Below are 26,110 nucleotides of genomic sequence, written 5' to 3'. Positions count from 1 at the left end.
GGAGAGAGAGAGAGAGAGAGAGATGATAATGATGATGATAAATCGCTATTTATTAGGCGCTCCGGGATTGCTCCCCTCAAGCGCAAACACAAAAAAGTAAATACAGTGTGACAAAGAATAATAAAAAATAATACGTATATCTACAATATATGGAAAAAAATAGAAAAATCGCTACTATTGACTCCGTGGATATATGTTGAGTAAATACTCAAATAAGCCACGCTTGAAGATCTTCTTCGTGGAGGCATTTCGTAAGTCTAGCGGTAAGCTATTCCATAGTTCGGCCGCAAAGCTAATGAACGACTTTTTGTATAGCTCCGTTCTACATTGAGGAAGGGACAACGTATTCGGGTGAGATCTAGTATCGCGCACTGCCTTGTCGCCCTTGTAAGTGAAAGCTTGGTACAATGATGAGGGTTCTTAGAATGAAGGATGGAGAAAGTTAAATTATCGACAAAATATAATCGAGAGAGAGAGAACTCGTGTTTAATTAACAAAGTGGAAAACAACTCCCAACAATTTGATAATTTTTCCTGATGAATTATTGCGTAGTATCTTTTTATCTGTGCGGAAAGATAAAGAATTTTGTATACGAAAAGTAAATCATTTATCTTTACGAATTGGAATTACTATTTCTAATTTTTACCATAAATGTTAAATGACTGCATAACTTCGAGAGATATACCTGCACTAATAATCTAATACTCACAACAGTACGCGTCGTTCAAAGTAACGCAATAAAATCTCACGTCAGATTTGTGCATCCATTGTAAAAAAAAAAAAACAATTATGCGATCTAAGAGACATGGTCTATTTGTAATGCGACTAAAAAAATGACAGAACAACTTTCTACAGGTTTGGTCTAAATTTCCACCGAAAGCATTTCTTACTTGCCATTTACATTCACACACACACACACACACACACACACACACACACACACACGCGCGCGCGCGCGCGCGCGTGTTGTATATGAGAAATTTCTGGAGTCGACGACACGGCGAAAGTTGCAATCGGTTTGGTCGGCGAATCGATAAAATGTCACATATAGGGGAAACAGGTTCATTCGCCGTTATATCCACAAATTTGCTTCGAATCTTTTTCACGTTTGCCATCAGACAACAATTTGCCTTGAGTAGCTTTCTCGTTTCGTTGCAACGTTGTAACGTAATACCGTGATTATCCAGCAGGTACTAAGATGACCAGATGGCAATAATTAATCGTTCAATGATCAATGATCAATTCGCCAAGCGGCAGATTCACCCTTCAACTGCGCCGTGTCATACAGTTGAAAGGTGCCATTAGCAGTAAGAGACAATGAAATCTTAGTGTCGGTCTATATATGCGTAACAAAAATCACCTCTGTAAAAGGAATATAAAGAATCACGCGCGTTACATTTACATTCCATCGTGAAAAACCCTTACTCGGGGAGAGATAAACGGAGATCTTCTTCTATTTCTATATATAAATAGAATATTCGCGCGAGATATCAAATAAATATTTTTTGAAAGATTTTCTTAATATTAGATTGTTGCAAATGGCGGACAATGAAATCTTAGTGTCGGTCTATACATATATGCGTAACAAAAATCACCTCTGTAAAAGGAATATAAAGAATCACGCGCGTTACATTTACATTCCATCGTGAAAAACCCTTACTCGGGGAGAGATAAACGGAGATCTTCTTCTATCTCTATATATAAATAGAATATTCGCGCGAGATATCAAATAAATATTTTTTGAAAGATTTTCTTAATATTAGATTGTTGCAAATGGCGGACAATAAAATCTTAGTGTCGGTCTATATATGCGTAACAAAAATCACCTCTGCAAAAGGAATATAAAGAATCACGCGCGTTACATTTACATTCCATCGTGAAAAACCCTTACTCGGGGAGAGATAAACGGAGATCTTCTTCTATCTCTATATATAAATAGAATATTCGCGCGAGATATCAAATAAATATTTTTTGAAAGATTTTCTTAATATTAGATTGTTGCAAATGGCGTACGAAATATAAAAACAAACAAATGAAAATAAGCGCGTCTTACCGATAAAGATACCGGCTAGCGGCTCATACGAAACCAAAAATTGGCATCATTAAAAATCTCGTTTTTTCCGCTCGTTCCCCTTGCTTGCTTTCCTTTTAAAATATGTATATATAAGTACATGCCGTTATATCTCGTGGACAAATAGCGCGTGCTCGTATAGCAGATGCGATTGTGTGCATTCACACTGGGTAACGGTAACGGTCGAGATAAAACGAGTTGGTGTAACTATTACCAATTCGGACGGCTAAAAGGTTAATCGATACAGTCGATTATAGTAGGTTTGTCGATGACGACAAACGGGCGTGCACTTGCAACAGGTGGTTTATTTCCACTCGCCTCGTCTCGCAATGGACAGGTGCGCCAGTCAATGACCAGTCGCCATCGAATCTATTACAGCGCACTTTATGTGAATAAAGTAGAAGAGCACATAAGCGATCTAGCATTCCCGAAATAATCATGATATATGTATAGTAATACATGTAACTATAAATTGAAGCGTATTATGTATTATGTAATTATATCGTATTATGTAACTATAAATTAAAATGCTCGCACATTGGCTCACTTGGCTCACTTTTATTGGCCAATTTAATAAAAATTAATTTATTCGCGCGCCCAACTCATTTTAAACGCGTTAATACGAGAAAGTCCGGTCGAAAAAAATGAAAAAATATACGGCACAATTGTAAAGCCAACCCCTCGTATTAATGCAAACGTGCCAGTCGCTCAATGCGAATTAATCTCTTACTCTCCTCGATCGCATCATTCGCATCTTCAACTGCGTTAATGCGAGACAACGCGTGCGAATTCCCCCGAATTTCCGAGGGGCTTGCCTTTTATCTCGTCATATCGGAGCACATTCATCTATACATATTTGCGTATATACAACGACATATTCAACGTTCGACAGACCTTAATGAAAATTATTGACCGTGGCAATAATTGTCGTATATCGATCGATGCTGCTCGATGACAGCTGTGTGACCCTGGTAATAAAATTGCTCGAGATATTTCTAAATGCAAGAAGCGAGCGTAACAGTATGTTTATTTCGCTTTTAACTGATAATTTTGTTCACAGCGTTCGTGAACGAATTATACGTCACACGTATACATATATGTATTTTCATATCGTCTAAAAAAGTGCACGGAGAAACTCATCGACTCCTGTGTCACGCTATCGAAAAATTCGTGGGTGAATGTAGCTTGTACAGTCTCTAAATACGCTTACACGTGCATATGATTTTCAGGACACATATGAAAACACGTATAGGTAGGGAAGGCGGTCAAGCCTTGTGCATCGTGCATGTGCGCATTATGCGCGCGCGCGTGTGTGTGTGTGTGTGTGTGTGTGTGTGTGTGTGTGTGTGTGTGTGTGTGTGTGTGTGTGTGTGTGTGTGTGTGTGTGTGTGTGTGTGTGTGTGTGTGTGTGAAACAAAGTCGGCTATTTTCTCCGCGTAACTTTCCCACACTTTCCATACTTTGCTCTTGCGATGCTTCAAGGCATGCTCGTACCTGGCCGCTTAGCGCCATTTCTCTTGGACAGTCGATAAATCTCTCAATCGGACAAGCGGCCAAGTAAAATTTCAACTCGGGGAAAGCAGAATTGGAAAACGACAAACGACATTTTCGATACTGACGATTTGTAAATTAATTATTAACATTAGCCTATATTTTTCAAGATTTATATTTCTTAGTTTTTATATCGAGTTTTATATTTTCATAGATTTTACATGCAAGATTTACATTTTACGTGTACAGATAAATTCTAACTGAAAAATTTCAGTAAGGATTTATCGAGAAAATATCAAATCTTTCGACAAACGTGTTTGATGAATAAATCTTTCGGTACATCACAGAGATAATTAAGAATCAGGATTTCACAAAACGGAAGAAAAAAATTGTCCATGCATGACAAATTCGCGTAAATCACGTAATGATGACTTATTGCTAGATGAACGAAAAGCATTCTAAACGCGCTAAAAAAGTCTGTTATGGTGAAAACGATTTTCGATGAAAATGACGTCATCGCTGCGAGAGCAGCATCCGAAAAGCCTCTCGTAAGAGCGAAACGCGTTACGAAAAAGCGCGCAAACATTTATTTCTATGCCCTGTGTCGCTGATTTATCGCGCGTGCACCTCTTAAAGTCTCGCCGAAATTGCTACTTTGTATTTGCTGTAAAACATTCGTGGAAACGTGTCAATATCATTTAGATATCCAGCGACGAACGTGCTGTGACCAGTAAAGATAAACATGTCAAACATTTGCGACTTACGAAGAAAACTTTTTTCTTCGTAAGAGATTCCTTCGTCTTGGACAGATGTAACCAACATATTAATGTATGCACAATCGTATAACGCAAACATTTACAAACTATATATGTATAAGAGGTACATCTTTTGAGATACATTTTCGCGTTACGTTAATTCATTACGATCACTCGTTTTGGACTTTTATTGTTTGTTCATTCGCATCTATCTTTCCATTTCTTTCTAGCTTTCAAGAGCATTACGTGCTGTCGTAGGGTACGCAAGTGTACAACAACCGCACAAACGTGTCAGTGATCCTGGTAATGAGAGAAAGAAACAACAAGAGCGCAAAGTACCTCGTCGGACTCGTAGGTCTGCAACAGATGAGTCGAGGCCATTAACCCTCTGATTGACCCGAGCATTCTCCTCTTAATCAGACCACTTTTCCCACCGTGGTCCCTCGACGCTTCGGCATCACCACTGGTCCCCGCCATCGCCATCGTCACTGCTGGTGTTGGCGCCGTCGCCGTCGCCGTCGTCACCGTCATCTCGTCGTTCTCCGTCACCCGCGAGCATAGCTTATCCATGCTAAAAGACCCTGGCAGCTGCAACCTCGTCCTATTGTTCTCCAAAATATCGTCCGAACTAGCCGTCTTTCTTCGCAGGTTGCCGCGCAATCTTCTCGCGTCGTTCGCCGATGTGTTTCCCGAATCGGGCGATGCTGACGTTGGCCTCTCGATATCATCGGAAACGTTCACCTCCTCCGACACCGACGACAGACCAAACTCCTCCACCCTGGTGATCGAACCAGACTCCTGGCTGTGAGCCCGCGTCAGATCGTAGAAGCCACGCTGCTTGCTCTTAGATGTTCGCACGGGAGTGGCACGATTGCTTCGCACCTTGACGCGAGAATTTTCCTCGATAAAACATCGGTGCAAGTAAAATGGGGGCGTTCCCCCCGGGGGGAACGCGGCGCAAGCTAGAAAACTCATCGCTTTTGCGCGCGAAATTATCAATCGCGAGAATTATAGGTAACCCGTGCATTTTCTCCGTTTTAAGTGTTATAACAATGCATGTTCGAGGTATCGACAAGTCGGAAATCTTAAAAACTCGTATCACGTTATTTAACTTAATTACGTCGGCACTTGTTTGCACGATCGAGTGTAGGATCCTTGGAAAAATGTGTGAAGAAATTAAATCGAGAGCAAAGCAAGTTCATAATTTACAAGGTCCAGTGTAAACGTCGTATTTAAAGCAATGAGTTATATAAATTATAAATTTCGCGCTTCTCAACCGCGAATTTCATGCTCTAAATTTCATATCGAGCAGCGTGACCATAAACATTAGTTAAAACCTCGGTTAAAACTGACTGACTGACGATTTAAGCAGCTCGGCTGATTCTTTTCATCTATTACTTTATCTGTTACGGTACGGTCTTTACAATGCTACAAAGATATATACGTATATATATATATATACGTATTAGTATATATATATATATATATATATATATATATATATATACTAATATATACGTATATATCTTATATATATATATATATATATACATATATATACACACGTTTAATATCATCTTCGAAAATCAGATCGAGAATCAGCCCCGCGGGTAGGATTCAAATTAACATTTCTGAAAACAAAGTACGGGCGCGCAGTTTTCTATAGTTTTATCAATAATCTTTACTTTCGATCGACTTTAACTAACGTTTACTAGTTTACTTATTGTTAGTCGCGCCAAGATTTCTTATATTTTCTTTTCTCTTTCAATTTTTCGACACTACCTCAGGATTGAGCGCACCGACCGCTTGCAACTTGGCGTGCCTGTTGACCACTTGGCCGATCCTCGTCTTTTCTTCTCGCAACCAGCTACGCATCCTGCCCCAAGCCTTGCCCAGTCGTCGCTTCTGAAACCTCAGCCGTTTGCCGCGGTCCGAACCGCCGCTCTCCGACAACGCTGCCTCCACGCCGCCGGCGCCATGCGGGCACTCGGGGTCCGAGTACGAACCTGACATCGACGCTATGCCGGCGTCGTAACCGTCGCTGTCTGACGCGCCGTAGCTTCTTCTGCCAGATTTGAGCGATCTGGTGGAACGTTTCATCCGGTCTCGTTGTTGGTTCTTCTTTTCATGCGAAACTATCGCGTTTGCGACTTGGTAGTTTTTCTGATCGTTTTCGAGATCGGTATTGGAGATCGTCGGCACCTCTTCCTCTCGCGATTCGTTCCAAGATACGTCCTTGCACGTTAGTTTCGGCACGTCGCGGTCGTAAGGATCCTGACGAGCTGCCGGCAACGAGGATTCGCCCGAAATTATTCGGTCCTTATCACGACCGGGTCGTTCCAAGGAAACTCGATTACTTTCCAGAATGGCGCTCTTAGGAAAGTCGTACAACTGATTTCCCGACAAGTCAGCTTGATCGCTCGTGTCGACCTCCAGAATAACAATCTCGTCGTCGTTCTCGTCGTCGTTCTCGTGAAAATTCTCACCGGCGCGTAGAAAGCTGAAACTGATCGTCGGCACTCCATCGGCGTCCGTTTTCAGTGTCGTAGTGGCGTTCAGTTCCATCGTAGTACTGTGTCTCTTCTCATCCCGAGTCCTCTTGTTCACGCGAGACTCGGCGGGATTCACTTGGAGATTGTCCGAGACACAGACTCGACTCGATCTACTCGCGACGGCGACGGTCTCCGTTCGTGAGCTTTCGCTCCGCGACACCTCGCCAACGCTGTCGGGAGACAGGGAGAGGCCTCCAGGTCGACCCGACGTCGCGTCCTTCGACGACCAGACTCTCGTAGGACTCTCTCTCCCCAAGAACTTGGCCGTCGTATTTTCCTCGACGAGCCTCATTCCCATCTCGTCCTCAGAGGGTCTTTTACGGTTCTTCCTCCCTTCTGCGTTCTTGTCTTGGCGTTCCGCCTCCTCGTGGAACTCACGACAATGCACGATAATCGGCATCGGGACATCGTACCACGTTGCCGTTGCAGCACTCGCGATGCCACTGCTCAAGGTCGAACTCTTCGCGGGAGTCTTCAGACCTGTCAAAACGTGCCGCATCTCGTTCATCTCCGCTATTATATATTATATACAATATATTAATACATATAAAATCCTTCTTCCTTCCTTGTGTGTGGTGACGCGAGCCTTCTGGCTTCTGGAATCGATTCTTCGCCTTTTGGCTCTCCGTTCTCTTCTCTTCTCTCCGTTTGCGAATATCGTTGCAAAACGGAACGATATTAATTGTAAGAGATGATGGTCGAATCACGGCGGACAATAATCAAGTGATACGTGTGCCGCTATGTTACGTCACTCGTTATCGATAACGCATAACGCATAACGCATAGGAAAAACTGCTCGTTAATCAACGTAACGTCCAAATCAAGACAACGTCGCTCCTTTCTTCTCTTCGAACGAAGAGAAAAGTCTTTTGATCTTGGACGTTAATTATTTTCGTCGATCCGTTCGCGAAGGAAGCGACACCACGGTGTGGTGTCGATCGATCAGTTTATTAAGTTTATTTTGTCTCTGCATCAGCGGTGAAAGAGTGAGAGTAATTAATACTCCAATTAAAATCCCACGCTGCATGACCTCGTTGGTGAAAGATCTGAATTATTCTTCGTACGAAAGTAGTCGCGTAATAGCCCGGCAATAATTCCCGATGGCACTTTTGCATTTTCCTTCATACCACGCACAAACTAATGTACATTACACAAATTCCTTCAACGCATATAATATTCCAAGTTCTATTTGTCACAAGTCGCGCAAGCTCGCTTTCGTTTCGCGCGAGATTCGCGCCTATGCGATTCGCAAAATGTGCCGCGTTTCGCAAAATTTGCTTATCGAAGGAATAGTCGGCGACATCTAAACATTCCTGTATTCCATATTCGACAAATTTCGTTTATATCAAGAATGAGAAAAGTATAATTAGTCTCGAAATTCTCACATCCTGCATCTACCGCATTCCAATTGTGCTCGTTACAATTTTCTGCATTCTATAATATATGTATATATCACACGTAATTACGTGTATCGCCAAGACATCTCTTGCGTCCCACAAACTTGGCTTATAGCGAGAATACTAGGCGAGAATAAGCCACAAATTCTCTAGCCGACCAAGTAAATTTCGTCGCGGCGTCGGCTACAATCGTCAACTTTTGTTCATCAATCATTAGATCGCGGCGAGGAGCTTGGTGGAACTGAGTACCGCGATTAGCAGGAGATATGGAACGTATGACGGAATAGTGGAATACCGTACAATGCGTGATGCTTGGGCTACACTATGCGCGTTATCGCGAATCGGATTCGCGAATCGTGCATTTGTATGCCATTCGTGCTAAGCACACATGGTATACAAATGCACGATTCGCGAATCCGATTCGCGAAAACGCGCATAGTGTAGCCCCAGCCTTACGTGAAAAAAAAAACAGAACGATCGCGACGCGACGTTCCGCGGCAGTAATGACGCTTCGCGAAGCGAAGCGACGCCGCGCCGCGCCGTGGAATCGACGATCTCCTGCAGATCGAATACCGACACGGACGTGGCGTAGTGGCGGGATAAAAAAAGTGGCGTCGTGTACATTTCAACCGGATATACGTTGAATTTCGCGTTGCCCATCTCTTCCGTTGGTCTACCTCTATCATATTTCGAGTCATCGATTTAACGTGTGCATACTGTGCATACGTGACTGGCGCGCGACTCGCGACTCGCGACTCGCGACTCACGTGGAAGCGTGACGCGACGACGCGACGATGTGACGTCACGAGCGATGGAGAACGGCTGAAGAACGATGTCGCGGTTTTGCGCGCTCGGCCGCTCGTCCGCTCATACGAGAATTATAAGCACGCGCGTACATATAAGTACGCTCACAAATGTACACATATGTGCGAACGTTTCATTCGAGCGCGACGTCGAGCATGTCGAACACGTCGAGCACGGAAGCAGCGAATGGATGACGGCACGATCATGCCGATCACGCGCGCGCGAACCGCGAGCCTTCACGAATCCAAACGAACGACGCCACGACGGCGACGGCGACGGCGACGCTACGACGTCGTCGCACGTTGCACCGTCCTCAGTCGGTGTTACATATTACGTAATTACGTAATTACGCGGAGCCGTATGACGAGCGAATGTAACGGGTGCGCGAGAACGGTGCGAAGTGTACCGCGTTCCAATTCTGTTTAAATATAGTTGTTTGGCCGTTGTTTTTTTTTCTCTCGTTGCTTCACGCTCTCGTAGCGTATCACGCGCGTGGCAATCTGGCAATTGGCGTCACGTCGCGCCCTGAATAGCGCGCGAGGGCCGCGGCCGCGAACGAGACGGATGGTCGGATCGAAGCTCAAGTCGCTCAAGATCGGTCAATTTCGCATAACGAGCAAAAAGCGATCGCTATCCTGAAGCGACGCGACACGCGACGGGAGCGCGAGAATTCACGTCCGCGTTCCCGTTCGACGGACATCGTAGATGTAGATGTAGATAGAAAGACCGATATCATCTAGAGTAGAGAAAAATACATTTTGCATTTTAGAGGCAAAAGTGCGAAATTTGTTTCGACAAATTGAATACCGACTGAATGCTCCAATTGTTCTTGAACGTAACGATTAATCGCGATGATGATTACTCGAGTTTCCACTCGAGGCTCCAGCGATCCGAAAGTAATTTTCTGATACGCTCTGATACGCACTTGTCGTCGATGACGGTCGCGAATGATTTTCGCCCGATCGTCGCATTTCCAGTATTTCACCGGTTTTCGATCGATATCTTCGAATGATGTCAAACGACGGCCACGGCGGAATATCGCGCAAGTTTTCGCAACGCGTTCGTGTCGGAACGCGACGCTACGCGACGCGACGTTCCGACGACGACTGTCGGAGGCCGCCTGGAAGCCACGTTATACAACCGCGGTGAACAATTACGTCCGTATTATACCGCGTGTACGCACTTATGCATACCGTTTGTCGCACAATCGTCGCGAGTTCCGCGGTTCCGCGACACCGCCACCGCGGTGGAGACGCATGCTTGCTTCGTTTTCGATCCCAATACAAGAATCGTCCATTCGATCTCAAATTAGCCAAAATTCCATTCCCCCCTTTCATCTTCTTCCCTCCCTTCTACCGACACGCGCGATATTATTACGCGTCGGAACAAAGCGATCGCTTAGGCTTTAGAGGCTTAGAGAGATCATCCTGCCTTGGTCTTTTTTCATTCTCGCGAGACACTTTCGCGACACAGCTTTCGCGACACAGCACAGCCGTGTTTTTCTGCACTTTTAATTTACGTGTTTCGTTCCTTGCCTTCGCCTCGTAGCGCAATCGGAGGAAAATAACTATTAGGGAACAACAAATCTACACATCTGTTTGTCCTTTCTTTTCTTTCTTTCGGTGTCCCTCCTTCTGATACTTGACGAAATATACTTGTTATATCTAAACCTCTCACATATGAGACGAGAAAGATTCTTTTTGTTTGAAAGACCTCTTATATATTTCTTCTGATATGAAAACTTTTGCATGATACGATCGCTTTGCATTCCGCTCTACAAAGTTGTAAAAATTGAGGCCATTCGCTGGCATTCCCACTGTTGCTCGAGTAAGCAACGCGGTTATCACGAAAACACTGCAGAAACTTTACAAGCCAAAGCTAGTCCCTCGCAAAGTTGTCATTTTAATGTTTAAATTACTGTATAATTTTAACTATAATCTTACAATTAGTTAGCATTTGGCAGCACTAAAGAACAAAATGTACCTAGACAAGATGTATAACGCTAAATACACAAGATCTTATACAAGAAAAGCAGAGGGCAGAGATGCGAGATACGAGATACGAGATACATAATATGGCAGGATATGTAGAGAGAGACATAACGTAATATTAGGCAAGCAAAGTGTGCGATACAAGACTATAATGTAGTTTGGCGTACATTACCGAGAGAGAGTATAACATGTCCCAAATAAATTTAATTTAATCTTTGACGCGAGTTCGCGTTCCGTATACGCGATTCCGACTGATCTTGATTTCGATCAGTTTCACTACTTGACCGCGTACGACCAAGAAATTTGACCAAGAGGTTTGTCGTTGAGACAAACTTTGAATTCTTATCTTACTGGTTCAGTGACCGTCGATTGTCTTCGTCGGAGATGAAAATTCGATGCTAAAAGACACGAAAGTGAGCGCTAGAAACGCACTATGTCTATAATATACTATATGCTTTCTTCGACAAAAATAACGCGCACGTATACAGAATGATACCGTACTTTAAGGTCCAAACACTATAAAAGAGAATTAATCAAAGTTTCGTTTCGCTTCGTTTCGTCACATATATCTCCCCTCGCATATAAGATACCTGAATTCTTCTACCGATTTCAAGCGCCTCCCGATCGCTGCAACGATCATAGACAAGACACAGAATTAATCTTTTCAATGTACAGAATCTTTCGATAACATTATCGTAATCGAAACACACCGTCGTTGATGCGTGTGCAGGTGCACGTAATTGTAGGCGCGTGTATTACGCGCGTAAAACGCACATTGTACGTGCACGAGCGTTGCACCGAAGTCACTGCAGCGGTCGCGGACCGTTTGTCGCGCTTGCGGGAAACGGGAACGCGAACGAGTGCGGAAACGCGCAAAGGCCGAACGGGGAGAGGGGAGGAGAGAGAGAGAGAGAGAGAGAGAGAGAGAGAGAGAGAGAGAGAGAGAGAGAGAGAGAGAGAGAGAGAGAGAGAGAGAGAGAGAGAGAGAGAGAGAGAGAGAGAGAGAGAGAGAGAGAGAAAGAACTGGCATGTGCACCGCTGCACCGGCGTAACTCCAAAACGAATGGTAACGAGCAGTGGATAGTTTTAAGACGACTAAACGTACGTGTTTCTAAGCGGGGGATTACGCAGTTTGTATGCGTGTTTTCTGATCTACGGATTATATTTAGCCCGCCACTCCTTAGGCACTCCGGTATCTCTCGCCTCTCCACTCTCGCTTGCCGGCTCGTTCGCCCGTGTCGCATAACGAGAGCTGCACCAGCACGTGCGTGCGTTGTAACGTAAGTATCTCGCGCCGAATTCTTCTTGCATTGGGGGGGGGGGGGAGAGAAAGGGAGACGCACGTATTTGCATCCCCTTTTGTACCTTTGATAAGAGTTTGAACACTCCTCTCTTATCTATTTATATCTAATAAAAAGTTTATCAAGTTTATATGTATAATAGAGTATTTGCTCATTAGTGACTCATTATATTAAATTTTATAATCAACCAAATGCACATACCTTCATTCGGAATAAATAAAATAATTGTCATAAAATAACGGCAAATCTGTTAATAGAGATGATAGTATTTAAATATGATAATGCTAAAAAGAGAATATTCGAATATTCAAGTTTTATTAAGCAAAGTATAACCATTGGCGTGCCTATCTAAAAGAGCTCTTATCATGCGTACATGGTAATAAATAACCAGAATAAATCAAGCATCGCGCTGTTTTATGCTAAGTAAGCGTTACGTTATCGTCAAAGACACAGTATATACGTGCATCTTGCGATAAGAATCGATCGCGACAATAGAAAGAATTGAAACTCTGGTGACATATTTCCGCGTACATTTCTATACTATATGCGTATATGCAGGTAAATTTTATTTTATTTTAAGCACATTTGACTGCACGAGGATGCAGTCCGAAAGTCGCGTTCGTCGAAAAGTACAGTCCTAGGTATATCTTTTTGCCATTTTTGCCATCTTTTTGCCTAGGGCCTAGGAGACTAACGAGCGAAACATATGAGTAGTTAACCGCGGTAATAACGATAGCGGAAACCGTCGGGCAACGGCAACGTTACGACAGTATCGATATTGAAGGAACGACGATGGCAATATAAAAGGAAACGCGATAATTATCGTCGTATATTATACATAACACGTATGGACGATTTCGAAAAGTATAGATACGTATATTGAGCAGAGTTTACACGGAGACGTCGGAAAAGCAGGTATATCAGATAGCGACAAATCGTGCGAAAAATTTTGAGAAAGTGGTGTTACAGGAAACGCGCTAGTCTAGGAAAATTATTTATGTAAAATTAATAGAGTAATCAGCTTTCACGCGTGAACTTGTTGGCGCAGGTTGTTTGTCTCAGCTTATGGGTTATGGATATTGAGAAAGGCCCGCGCCCGCGCCGTATTGAAACTATACGGAAACATCGCGTATGGCTGACGCCTCCTATCCTTTCTCAAGTATTAATATCTCTTACACACCTTACGTTACTCGCCACTCTCGAATCATTAATAAGCACGCGGCAATCCGTCCAATTCGTAATCTTTCAATACAACCAAGGGTTGTATTGCTACTTCTCATTTATCGACTATCGACGTTATTTTCTTTTACCAATTTAGAAAAATGCTCGAAATTGTGTAGCGACCAACTCCCGCGGAGATTACGCACCGCGGGAAATGGCATCGATCGCGAGTACGATAACGAAAAGTGATATTACATACATATTAAGACTGTAAAACGTATAGAACACGTAGATATAATAGAGCTGAGAAAAGAACGCAACGTTCCTGCCGTTACACTGGTAAATATTACATACACTGAGAAAAAAAAGCTGTTGCTTCAATTAAAGTGCTATCACGGGGTGCCAAAAACATAAGTAGTTTATTCAATTGTATTATTATTAGAACCCAATATCTGGATTATTAAACCAATAATTAAATTATTAACTTATGTTTTTGGCATACCCCGTGATAGCACTTTAATTGAAGCAACAGCTTTTTTTCTCATCAGTGTATTCGCATGTTGACTGTCGCCGATGGAAAATTATTCCGTGAAATATGACAGTGCGACAGTGCGACCTGATGTCTGAAATCTCAATCATTTCGCTTACGCGAATGTAGCTTTCGCAAGTTTTGCGTTACTTAAAATTACGACGATGTCGAGATAATGCCGCGTACATCAACAACCGTCGTCCTTATCACCTGTATGACAGTATGACACATGCATTTTTACGCGTTGTCGCATGTTTTTCTCCTCTATACTCCTCTATACATATATAACGGTTGAATCCGTAAGAAAATATTTTTCAGCAAACTACTTAATTTCGTTTTAAACAACGTTAATAACGTCTGATAAGCATTGTTTGATTTGCCAAATTTTACATTTTTACGAAATCGAGCGACAGTTTCGGTGAAAGTTATATCGCAGAATATATTATAAATGTTTGTGCAGAGCATAAAAATCGCTTAATCCATATGCTAAAATACTATACAGTTGCAGATCAGTTGCACTGAGAAAAATCTCTCGGAAAAAGTTAACACAATATTGTAGACCTTATTTTGTCAGATAAGTAACTTTAAATTGTAATGTAATAGAAAATATGAAATACACCGATTAACTACAATTTTGTAGCAAATTTATTTTGTCACATGCAAACACAAAAACTGTGATTCTGTGAAACAAACGCGCGAATTAATATTATAATATTTTACAGTCTTAAGCAGTTTGTCAATTGATTTCAGACAATCTGAGAATAATTTTTTAGAACAATTTTTTAGACTCATTTACTACAATTTATCCCTGTCCCTATTTGTACTATTATTTGTAGAAGAGATCTTCACAATTGTACTATCTAATGCTACACTTTTTTCTGAGTGTGATTTCGAGATCGTTATCGTATCGGTATCGCCGTGAATCGCGACGAGAGCGTTGTCACGATAGCAACACTCCTTTGGTGAACGGTGGATGCGCCAATAACAATAAAGTGTAATCTCGCGTTAATTTCTGTAATTTGTCGAATGACACTCCGACACACGCGGTTCCAAAGTCACGTTGCCTCAGCTTCATAAATTTAACTCGCAACCGCGAATTCACAAGACAATTCTGCAACGAGACGAGTGGCACCTAGACGATAAAACCTAGACAAATTCATCTATCTTACGCTATCTGAGCTATCTTTCCTTCCACGTTCTTCTACATCTATATACCTACCCTACCACGGGCTACTTTCTCGCGAAATCTCAACATTCTGTCTTATAATATATATATATATATATATATATATATATATATTTGAAAGAAACGCGCGACATTGGAAATTCGTATAAATAAATACGTGTGCGCATTTTTCGTGACACATGACGCTCTTATATGACGCATATAGCGGATTTCGAACACGTGTCGGGTATCCGGCATATCGAGAAGAGAAGCCGAATAAAGTGCACCGCTATAATAACAGGCGCGCATAACACAGCGTGCCTTTTCTTACCGACCACATATTGTACGTACTCACGTGGGAGTTTTGCTGGGACTTGGGACTAATCCAACCGGGGAGCCAGTGACGTGAGACCGGAAACATTCTAACGTCGCGTCGTGCCGATGTGACGCACGATATCCATATACGATCGCGTTATCGTTGTACCGATTGTCATAAAGTGTCGTAACGAAGATCGAGTGAACGATCTTTTTCAACTTTCGAGCTTTCGACTCGTCTCGCAATTATATCCCTTTCAATGTCCTCTATCAATCCCTTAACTTTGGTCCAATCCCTAAGATATTATATTAATCGATTAACTAATCCACGATTAAGAATCGAAACGCTTAATTCTTGACTGAGATAATCTTTTGTGGCTCAACGATTTCGATCGATAGAGTAATATTATGAATTGACCATTGAAAAGTTTGGACGTTCTACCTACGCGAGCTAAAGATAAAAATTGACTGGCCCGAAGCGGCATTCGCGTACAAAATCGTTGCTTATCGCTTATTATTAATCATCACGACATCACGTTATCTAACTCGACAAATTTCTCCAAGATGTCCAAGTCCCTCTCTCGAATTTCAATCGATTTCAGATACTTTTCTACAACGGCTTAAAAGATACCGGGATCATTTTATACGCACTCCAAGCTTTACAATTTCACATATTTAGGCTTTAGGCTCGCAACTCGATCAACCCGATATACAACGTACGTATATACCGATGTCAACCGCGTATGTTCGTCGTAGGTCGAAGTAATATTCGATGTACAGGTACGAATCTACGAATCGACCTTCGACGAGTTCGACGAAAATTTCGCAATCTTTAAAATTTACTATTCTAAATTCTGCGTAAACTTCGCCTACGATTACGCGTAAAAATGGTGTGCGATCTACTACTTTCTCTATTTCGTATTCGCGTAAAAAAGTTTTAAAAGTACGCATAAAGTACGTCTCCGAAAGGCTCGGAGGTCGGAGGCATCTCCTCTTTTGTAGATCGTGAAATGACCAACAACCGGCAACATATAAATGGTAGCTAATTGACACGTGCAATAAAAGTACCGGCCAGATGTTTCTCTTCTCACAAATAATCTAGTTTGAACTTCTGAACGTTCGGAACGGAGAGAGATAAAAAAAAAGAGAAGAAAAAAGAAAAAAATAAAGGGAAACGTCATCCTCGGATAATTGTACGCCATAAACCTGTTACTACGTCCCGCGGAATAGCGCGTAAGCGTACCGCGCGCAAAAACGCACGCGCAGGGAATTATGCCCCGTTACATCGTTCGATAAAACATTGGTCTTTGGTAGCGCGCAAGACGCACGCTTCGTCATCCTACCTTGTCATTGCATTGGATGCCTCGACAAATTTGGACTCGGTTCTTCTTTTATTTCGCGAGAGACGAGAAGCGAAACTTTATCTATATTTTTTATGGTAGTGTGTGTGTGTGTGTGTGTGTGTGTGTGTGTGTGTGTGTGTGTGTGTGTGTGTGTGTGTGTAAAACTTTATATGAGATTACTTATTTTTAAAACGTCACGTTCAAGAAAAGTGTCGTAATTTATCGTATTTTGGAATTTAAAAAAAAAGAAGATTGCATGATTGATCAGAAAATCTTTAGAAGAAAACATGGCGATGGTTAGTCATTCTATCGCGATGATGTCAATATAGATAACGTTAACAAGTTTTCGTTGTTCAAGCGCGAACACATACACATAAAGCCATTTCCTTCGACGACGAGAGATCACACACAAAGAGATCACACGTTACGATACGATACGAATATCGTTACGTGTTTGGTGTCAATGAGTCTCTTTGATCAGTGATAACTGACGCGACTTTGTTAAGTGTGCCTCGCAGGCCACACTTATTTTTTACATATGTGTAAGCCACACTGGGGTCTGGAAGACCCCAGCCATTTTTCATTCATCAGTTGAAAAAATCAACGTATTGTAATGTTTTTTTTTCCATCGATCGTAAATTTTCTGAGAATTATGATGGTAATCTCGGAATTTTTGTAAAAAAGAATTACCAAAAAATACACATTAAAAAATATAAATAATAGCTCCAAACGTAGTTTCAAAATTTCGTTGGAGTCCCTAAAAACCCCAGTGTGGCTTTCGAGGATTAAATGTCGCGTTCAAAACCAGACAGTTTGTTTGCAATTAAGTATTGCAATTGAACTTTCTGTAGGTAATGTGTCGACAAGTTTGTCAAACGCTTTGTCAAACGGTACAACGAGCTTTTCCAAAGCAGAGATTCGTACTTGGTCCCTCAAAAGTTTTACTTGAAACAGACACGAGGATAGTTTTCGATAGAAAACATAAAAGACTCGATTAATTTGCACGGATCAGTTCTTTCGTACAGACATGCTTTATCGTTAGGCAATATCAATACAACGTACGATATCGCGTAGCGGTACTATAGCCGGACCGCCGGAACCAGTCGGGGCTGACCGGAAGCGTCTACCGGAACCGGTATTTCTTTCACCGCGCTCGACACCGCGCGTCCGCTCGACAACAGGTACGTGACAAACGCAAAAAATACGCGCCCCCCGTAAGCGTTTAACCTACATATAGATATATTGTACAAGACGAGTAACAAGTGTAATAAATGTGTTATTCGCAAAAAGAATCGGTGCAAAAAGATTTGTTACCCGCTATCTTTCTCATTTTTTACTTTCGATTGTCCTACTAGTTCCGAAACTCCCTGTATAATCTCATAGCTTTAATCTATAGATTCTAGAATTCTGTAGGTAAATGTTTTTCAATTCGAGTTAGTATATGTATATTAGTATATCAATACGTACGAGTACATGTATCATTATCGAATCTAGAGTGTAATGGTTCTTGAGATCCGATCAGGAATCATCTCTGCCAATATCAGGTTTGTAGCGTTATCGGATCTACAAAGAAGCCTTGATTGAATTTTCGAATTAAAATTCCTAAAATCCCCCCTCTGAGCGACCCCCTGGGCGAGATCCCTTTTGAGAGATCGAATTGTGAAAATTATTATTTCGCACGAACGATTACAGATTGTATACCAGCAAGAAGAAGCGTGTCCATCGCGACCAGCAACCTTTATGAGGTGAAAAATTATAGCGATCGCAATAATTCGCTCGATCCGATCCGCCTTATGATCGATCGGCGTAATGCAAGACGGCTGGTTTGCCGATCGATCGTTTTCTTTGCATTTTCTCACACTTGGTCATCGTACCTCGCACAGGGCGATATACGAGTAATAGGAGTTACGTTTATAACAAAATTCCACAAAAGGTTAATAGAGATATCCCGCGCGTAATTAATTTGAATGATATTATTTAAATGTAAATTATCATGTAACGTATTATGTAAATAAAATATATCTAGCCTCTAGCCTGTAGATATAGTTGACCCACGAGCTTTAAAACTCCTGACCCTCTTTCAACGGGGGAAAAAAAGTGTCAAACCTCTTTCAACAGTAGGCTTATTATAATAAGAATGGATGGATAAATATATGATTGACGTACGATGTACGTACATACACATACATGCGTACGTACGTACGCATTTGTCAACGAAGCAAAGATAATTCCGGAGTGTCAGTCGGGTTTTCGTGGCATGCATAGCACCACGACTGAACTTCTCCACCTCTCCGACTCCGTCCTGCGGAGTTTCGACTCAGGCTGCCTCACTGCATTGATTACTCTAGATTTCACGAAGGCGTTCGATACGGTCAACCCTTATCTTCTTCTGGCTAAGCTCAAGTACTATGGCTTATCTCCTTCAGCCTTGTCCTTTATAGAATCGTTCCTAATAAATCGCTTCCAGCGCGTCCTTTTATATAATCCCTTGCCTATCTTCTCCCCTTCTCGCGCTGTTCTCTCAGGCGTACCTCAGGGTTCCGTGCTCGGTCCATTATTATTCATCATTTTCATCGCTGATCTGTCCTCCACTCCTTTTTTCGCCGAACTTCTTAAATATGCCGACGACGTGATCTTCCGCAAATCATTCCGTCTATCTGATGTCTCTTCTACCATTGCTGCATTAAACAGCGACTTTAAAGCGGTAGCTAAATGGGCATCCTCCAATGGACTGCATCTTAACCCTTCCAAATCCTCACTTCTCATTGCCGGTTCTTCAGTGCTGTTATCTCAGCTTCAATCCTTCGACCTTTATCTAGACTCCGTACCCATACCTCTATCATCCTCAATTAAAATACTCGGCGTTCACATCGACTCTTCCTGGTCAATTAAACACCACGTGGACGTGAAATGTCGAGCTGCCTTCGCTCGGCTTCGTCTTCTATATCCTTTCCGGTACATCCTCTCCACTTCTCAAAAGCTTCATGTATCCCAATCGCTTGTCATCTGACTCTTCGACTACGCCGACGTCGTTTATATTCCAGCACTTAACCAGCAACTGTTAAATCGTATCCAATATATTCAAAATTCATGTCTCCGCTTCTCCTACGGTGTCCGAAAGTTTGACCATATATCCCCACTCTATTCTAACTCCCGTTGGCTAAAAATCCAACAACGTTTTGTGCTTCACCTCTGTTGCCTGGTTTTCCGTCTTCTTCAGTCTAACACTCCTCCTTATCTTCGACGTCTCTTGCATCTAAACTCCGAGCTCCACATAAAGCTTCTTTCCCTTCCATCGCATCACTCTGCCAAGTTTCGCGCTTCCTTCTCCTACTGTGCAGTCAAATATTTCAATGACCTTCCCTCTACCATAAGATCCTTAACCTCTTTGGCTTCTTTTCGTACAGCTACACATCCACTTTCATTTCATCGTCTGCACTTCCTGCCAGAAATGCATCTCAATCTGCGCATCACTGATTGCTTGCACGGTATGTCGTGTCTGCTACGCGCACACGTGCGAGTGTGTGTGCGTGCGTATATTCTATTGTGTTACTGTGTGCGTATTGTTAAGTTCTGCGACGAATGTGTTCAACGTCAAATTTTACTCTCGTGAGCGAATCCATCGTTTTTTATATTATATGCTTTATAAGTCAACTTACACTGTCTCCACTGGTAGGCTTAGTAACAACATCGTGTTGATGCCTCACCATTTGCGTGCACTCTTATTTATACTCTCTATAACTGTATCCTCCACCAAGCATCGCAATAAATTAAATTAAATTAATTAAATACAGGATAAATACGTATGTACAATACATTTAGGTCAAAGAAAGGGTCCAAGTACATATACAATACATATTGGTAAGTAAATTACAACAAGTAAATTTATAAATGTAGCACATATAGGTATTACATTTCGCATTTCATTACGGGAAAAGATATAGATGGAGTAGTAGATATTTTTACGCTATCGTCAGATGGCATACATACGATAAGCGATATAAAATGTTAAAAATGTATGTACATAAATTGATAAAGAGAGAAAAACGTTGAATCGCGATGAGAAAAGAATGTTACAACGAATCGACATTTGATATTCGGGCAATGATGCTTCGGTGCATCGAAACTTTCGCACTTGTGCTAGATAATCTATTGAAACTATAGGTCATTATAAGCACAGTTTGCACGTACTAAACACTAAAAAATAATTCGAAGCAGACATTTCATAACAAATTAAAAACGAAGAAGAATATATTTGAACGAGTTGGAAATTGCGCAATCTTGTACAACAATTTTATTTGTATCTATATTAATTGTGCAGATACTTTTTCAAATTTTATTCTTAAATAAGTCCAACTGCATTACATATACTATAGCGTTAATCAGAGTGACTAAAATCACATTTCAATGTTAAATATATTCGGAATTTTGCATTTTAGAAGCGTGAAACTGTTTGAAGCAGTCTGTGTAATTACGAACAACAAAAAGATAATCCTAGGGAAAGGCTCTAATCAATGTTGATGGTTTTTCATCTTTATCTCACGTCGAGATAAAGATTTCGCATGCGACACGCACACACGCGCGCGCGCGCGCGCGCGCGATAACCGATTTACCGTTTTACCATCATCGCAGAGCGAATCAGCGAAGAGCGAAACAGCAAAGTCAGTGGCATGCTCGCCATTTGCCACTGCAATCGCAATGTTGTAATGCGCGCGTTTGCGCACTGTTTATACGCGATAATTAATGTTGACGGTTAACTGTATCACCGGTATACGATTTGAGAGTCGCCGAGTCTCGAGAGCTTTTAACGCAGTTTTCAAACGCTCGCTCATCGAGGATCCTGATAAATATGACAGACAGGCGTATATGTCTATACACTATACGGGTACATAATACACTGTCAGATATAATTTTGCTGCGCTGAGAATTTCCGTGGTCACAAGGAAACTCACAATCAGTCCCGAGCAATGAATCCCGCGATGCGGTGAACCGAGAGCTATCGGGCCGATCGTTGCAGAGAGCCCCTCGCCTCGGGGGTGAAAGTCTTATGTCAGAGACATACATCTTATTATGCCGGACAAGCGCGTGACCCACGCAGCGGATTCCGCTCCCACGGAAAGTCCAGGAACGTGCCCCAACGTACTCCGTGCTCTCCTCGAGAGAGAGAGAGAGAGAGAGAGAGAGAGGGGGAGAGAGAGAGAGAGAGAGAGAGGGGGAGAGAGAGAGAGAGAGAGAGAGAGAGAGAGAGGGGGGGGAGAGAGAGAGAGAGAGAGAGAGAGAGGGGGGGGAGAGGGGGAGAGAGAGAGAGAGAGAGAGGGGGGAGAGAGAGGAGAGAGAGAGAGAGAGAGAGAGAGAGAGAGAGAGAGAGAGAGAGAGAGAGAGAGAGAGAGAGGAGAGAGAGAGAGAGAGAGAGAGAGAGAGAGAGAGAGAGAGAGAGAGAGGAGAGAGGAGAGAGAGAGAGAGAGAGAGAGAGAGAGAGAGAGAGAGAGAGAGAGAGAGAGAGAGAGAGAGAGAGAGAGAGAGAGAGAGAGAGAGAGAGAGAGAGAGAGAGAGAGAGAGAGAGAGAGAGAGAGAGAGAGAGAGAGAGAGAGAGAGGAGAGAGAGAGAGAGAGAGAGAGAGAGGACTACCGTTACGAATACGTGTCCGACCCTCGTTCGGCCGGCAGTTGCATTATCGAGATGTAAGATTTTCGACCTTGTACAACTTGTCGCCTTTTGTGTTTTTCTACGAGACGCGACGCGCATCTATCCATACACATATGTATATGTATATACATATACATACATTGTTTCTGTCCCGTTGTGAATTTATGTCGAATACGATACGTGCGAAAGTGGGTAAGGCGTTTGGTCGTGATATCACGTTATATCACGCTTCCAAAGAGAAAGGCACGAGACAAGAACGACAGAGAGGAATAATATAAAATAAAGATGTGTAAAATGCGAGCACGCGATCGAGCGAGAGTGTGTCGGCATCCAACCAGGATGCATCTACGATCGATTTCGATGGTGCACCCTGCACTGTGCAGGCAGTTTCATGTTTCATCTTGGACGAATTTATAATGGAGATTTGAAAGCATTATAGATGTGTCGAATACGCGCGCGTGTGTAGTCAGCAACGCTAGCTATATTCGCATATTCGCGTTGCATGCGAGTTGCAACTCGCAACCATCCGCGGAAACCCTGCGCTTGAAAGGCTTGAAACACACATACCCCGATACACGTATACATATAACACATATACGCCGCGGCCGCGAGTATACGATACCGTGCAGCCGATCGAGACGATTGTTGCACGACGATATAATTATCCGGCTTTAGTCATTCGTGGATAATAACCGATTGACCGCGGCTACACGCGCGCGCAACGGCGATCTTATCATTATTTACTTAGAGACGCGGAACTGCGCACTGCGCTGCAATCGCACGCGTGCGATTTTGCCGGATTCGTCAGGACAGAGTGAAAGCACGTCGTTATAGAAACAGCTGTACATACCGCTTTTACCGCTTTTGCAGCGTCGTGGAGTTTCTCGCTTCACAGAAGCGGAGCATCGCTATACGGGCGCGCGGGCACCGAGGCGCCCGCGCCGAGAAGCAGCCGAGTAACCGCATCGGTGATGGGTGTGATGGGTGTGATGGGTGACGTAAACGCTGTCTAACTATATCGTTCTTCCGGTCTGACCGATAGATATTTTTTAAATAATTTATACCTGTCGACCTCTCGACTATTATTTGTCGCGCCGCGCGACTTTTCTGTACAGTCTGTACACGATCGAAAGATAGCTTTTGAAAAATATTCTATCGTACAACACACGCAGTACATCTCATTTTTAATTAAGATTAAGAGCGTTTTTGCGTTACCGTTTGCATACCGATAATATGCGAGCGTCTTATTTATTTATAGGCAGTGCTGACTGCGATAATTAAAAACGGCCACACACACGGAACGGAGGAGAAACGTATATACGTAGGTATACGTGCATGTACATATGTGCATGTGCATCATACGCAAGTACTTACCGCGACGTACTTGTCCTTGTAAAAGAGCGAACTCGTCGACATGGTGTTGGTGCCCCCCTCGAGCGGTGCCCGCTTCAAATCGAAGGTCACGTCGTCATCGCCTGGTGATGGCCGCGTTACCGGTAACCCGCCTGGTCGTCCTGGTTCGTGGTCAGTCCTGATCAGTCCTGGTCGTCCATGCGCGCGTACACGTATATGATGCGCACCTTCTTGTTCCGCTCCGGAACACTCGTCGGCGTCGCACTCACACTTGGCTTACTTACTCACGTGGACTATGATGCGGATTGATAACACGGCACTAATATCGATACCGTGATACGTACAGACGATATAAGATATGACGGGATGGAAAAGCGAGAGGAGTTAAATTTAACGTTCAACGCCTCACCTTCAATACGCCTCCAATCAATTATCTTTCCAACTTTGTAAGTTTGTACGTATCCGCGAGTAAACAGATATCTATAAATCGATAAATTCCCGTCTATATTTTCCTTTTTCTCTCTCTTTTTCATATACTCTTTTGACGTGATATTAAGATTTTGTCTGCGTGTATTGCGCGGAGAAACGTGCCTACGTACATACCTGCGCCGCGTCATATACCGAGAAACCGCGCGACTGCACCGCGCACCGCGTCGTGCCACGCCGACCGCGGACCGTCCGCGTCGGCCGTCGTGGGCGCCGTGGCCGCGGCCGCGGCCGCCGCCGCCGCCGCCGCCGTGTCGCGGTCGCGAAGCGAAGCGAAACGTAATCCAACGTAGTCACGTTGCACGATCGATCGATCGATCACGATACATCCATACAGGAGGGACCTGGGACCTGGGACGCGCCTTTTCGTGTCGGAACGGATACCGCGCGCGCAGCGAAATGGCAAAATTGACAACTGGCAAGTCGCGCCTGAATCGAACCTGCGGCCTGCGGGAGAAAGAAACTGCTGTACTGAGTACTCGCGTCCGCACCGCGTGTCCAGTTAGTTTGCGGTAGAAGTCAGAAGAATGGCTCGAATGGCTCGATCCTCCCCCCACCGGATTTCGTCTCCTCTCCCCGTGCCTCCCTCCGCCCCCCTCCCCAACGTATGACCTACAATCTGTAAACTCCGCGCGCGCGCGCGAGACTTGACTACTTTTTTCAGCTTTGTTTCTATTCCACTCAATATATTGTATATGTATATATGTGTGTTTACAGCACGACACACCCACACATATTTATTTTTATATGCTCATATGTAAATATATATGTAAATACATATACAATAAATACATATGCATGGATACGTGTTTGTGTGATGCGTGCCGATTCATCGCGAAATCGGCCTTTTCTTTTATACTCTATAGCTTATCGCTCGCATCGTCGATTTTCGCAAGTGGCCTTCCCCTCGCCAAGAAAAGAATTACAACATATGACAATTATTCGCGATAATTCGCGATAATATGGCGTGCGACGTACAAAGGAAATTGTTTTTTTCCTTTTGCTCCAATAAATTGCCGTAATGAGGCAATTTATTGAGAATGAGAAACAGCTGTGAGATTGGAAAAGCTTAATTCTTTCTCCACGTATATGTATACATTATATATATATTACATATATATATATATATATATATATATATATATATAATGATATATATATATATATCATTTGATTCAAAATCAAAAGAAATTAATTAACCAACGCGGAGAATACGTGATGTATCTGAGAAGATGCTTGACAGCAGCTAAATGTTCTTATATAATCAATTTATTCATGTAATCTTATATCCTTTCTCTCGAGATACACACGAGATAAAACAAATCTCGCGCGCGAAATAAAAAACCTAAAAAAGATTTTTGCAGACACTAATATAATATATACATGACGCAATTAAAAAATAAAATCGATGTAATTAAAATGCTTTCTCAATTCACGAATTTACGCTCAAGTTACACGAAAAAAAAAAAAAATCAGTCGTTGGATAGGTAGCTTACGCATTTGTAAAACGTTATTATTTCGTTGCAGGTAAAATAACGTCTTCTAACGAGAAGGATTAAATAATTGCACGAAATATTAGGTTTGTTCGCGTCGCATACTCCAATAAACACCAAGAGCACTTGGATCACGGATAAAAGGTGGCGATTGGAGCAGATGAGTTTTTGGACTGCGTTGGAGTGATTAGGAGCATGGTGGGGCATGCAACGCGAACAAAGCTATTGTGTTACTATGGAAAATTCGTTAAGTTATA

General features: G+C 42.8%; 1 protein-coding gene across 11 annotated transcripts; it reads right to left on the bottom strand.

The window, feature by feature from the left end:
* Positions 1 to 7: 7 nt before the first annotated feature.
* Positions 8 to 24,871, bottom strand: Nost (Nostrin). Of its 11 annotated transcripts, none has more exons than XM_071722608.1 (4): positions 11,772 to 13,919; positions 9,882 to 11,688; positions 6,100 to 8,182; positions 8 to 5,199 (listed from the first exon to the last, which is right to left on the bottom strand). In XM_071722608.1, the coding sequence occupies exons 3-4, from the start codon at positions 7,375 to 7,377 to the stop codon at positions 4,609 to 4,611; spliced, it is 1,869 nt and encodes a 622-aa protein (XP_071578709.1). In that variant the 5' UTR covers positions 7,378 to 8,182; positions 9,882 to 11,688; positions 11,772 to 13,919; the 3' UTR covers positions 8 to 4,608. The 11 variants fall into 11 exon arrangements, with proteins under 11 accessions (XP_071578709.1, XP_071578710.1, XP_071578711.1 ...); XM_071722609.1 differs by having other exon boundaries at positions 11,652 to 11,688; XM_071722610.1 differs by lacking the exons at positions 9,882 to 11,688; positions 11,772 to 13,919 and adding an exon at positions 23,896 to 24,871.
* Between the last annotated feature and the right edge of the window lie 1,239 nt (positions 24,872 to 26,110).

The sequence above is a fragment of the Temnothorax nylanderi genome, unplaced genomic scaffold, assembly GCF_030848795.1.
Source record: "Temnothorax nylanderi isolate EJ_2023f unplaced genomic scaffold, tnyl_v1.0 TNYL_tig0503_pilon, whole genome shotgun sequence".
In the NCBI taxonomy this organism is placed as follows: Eukaryota; Metazoa; Arthropoda; class Insecta; order Hymenoptera; family Formicidae; genus Temnothorax; species Temnothorax nylanderi.
The sequence above is the reverse complement of the archived record's forward strand: the minus strand, read 5'-3'. Positions and strand labels throughout refer to the sequence as shown.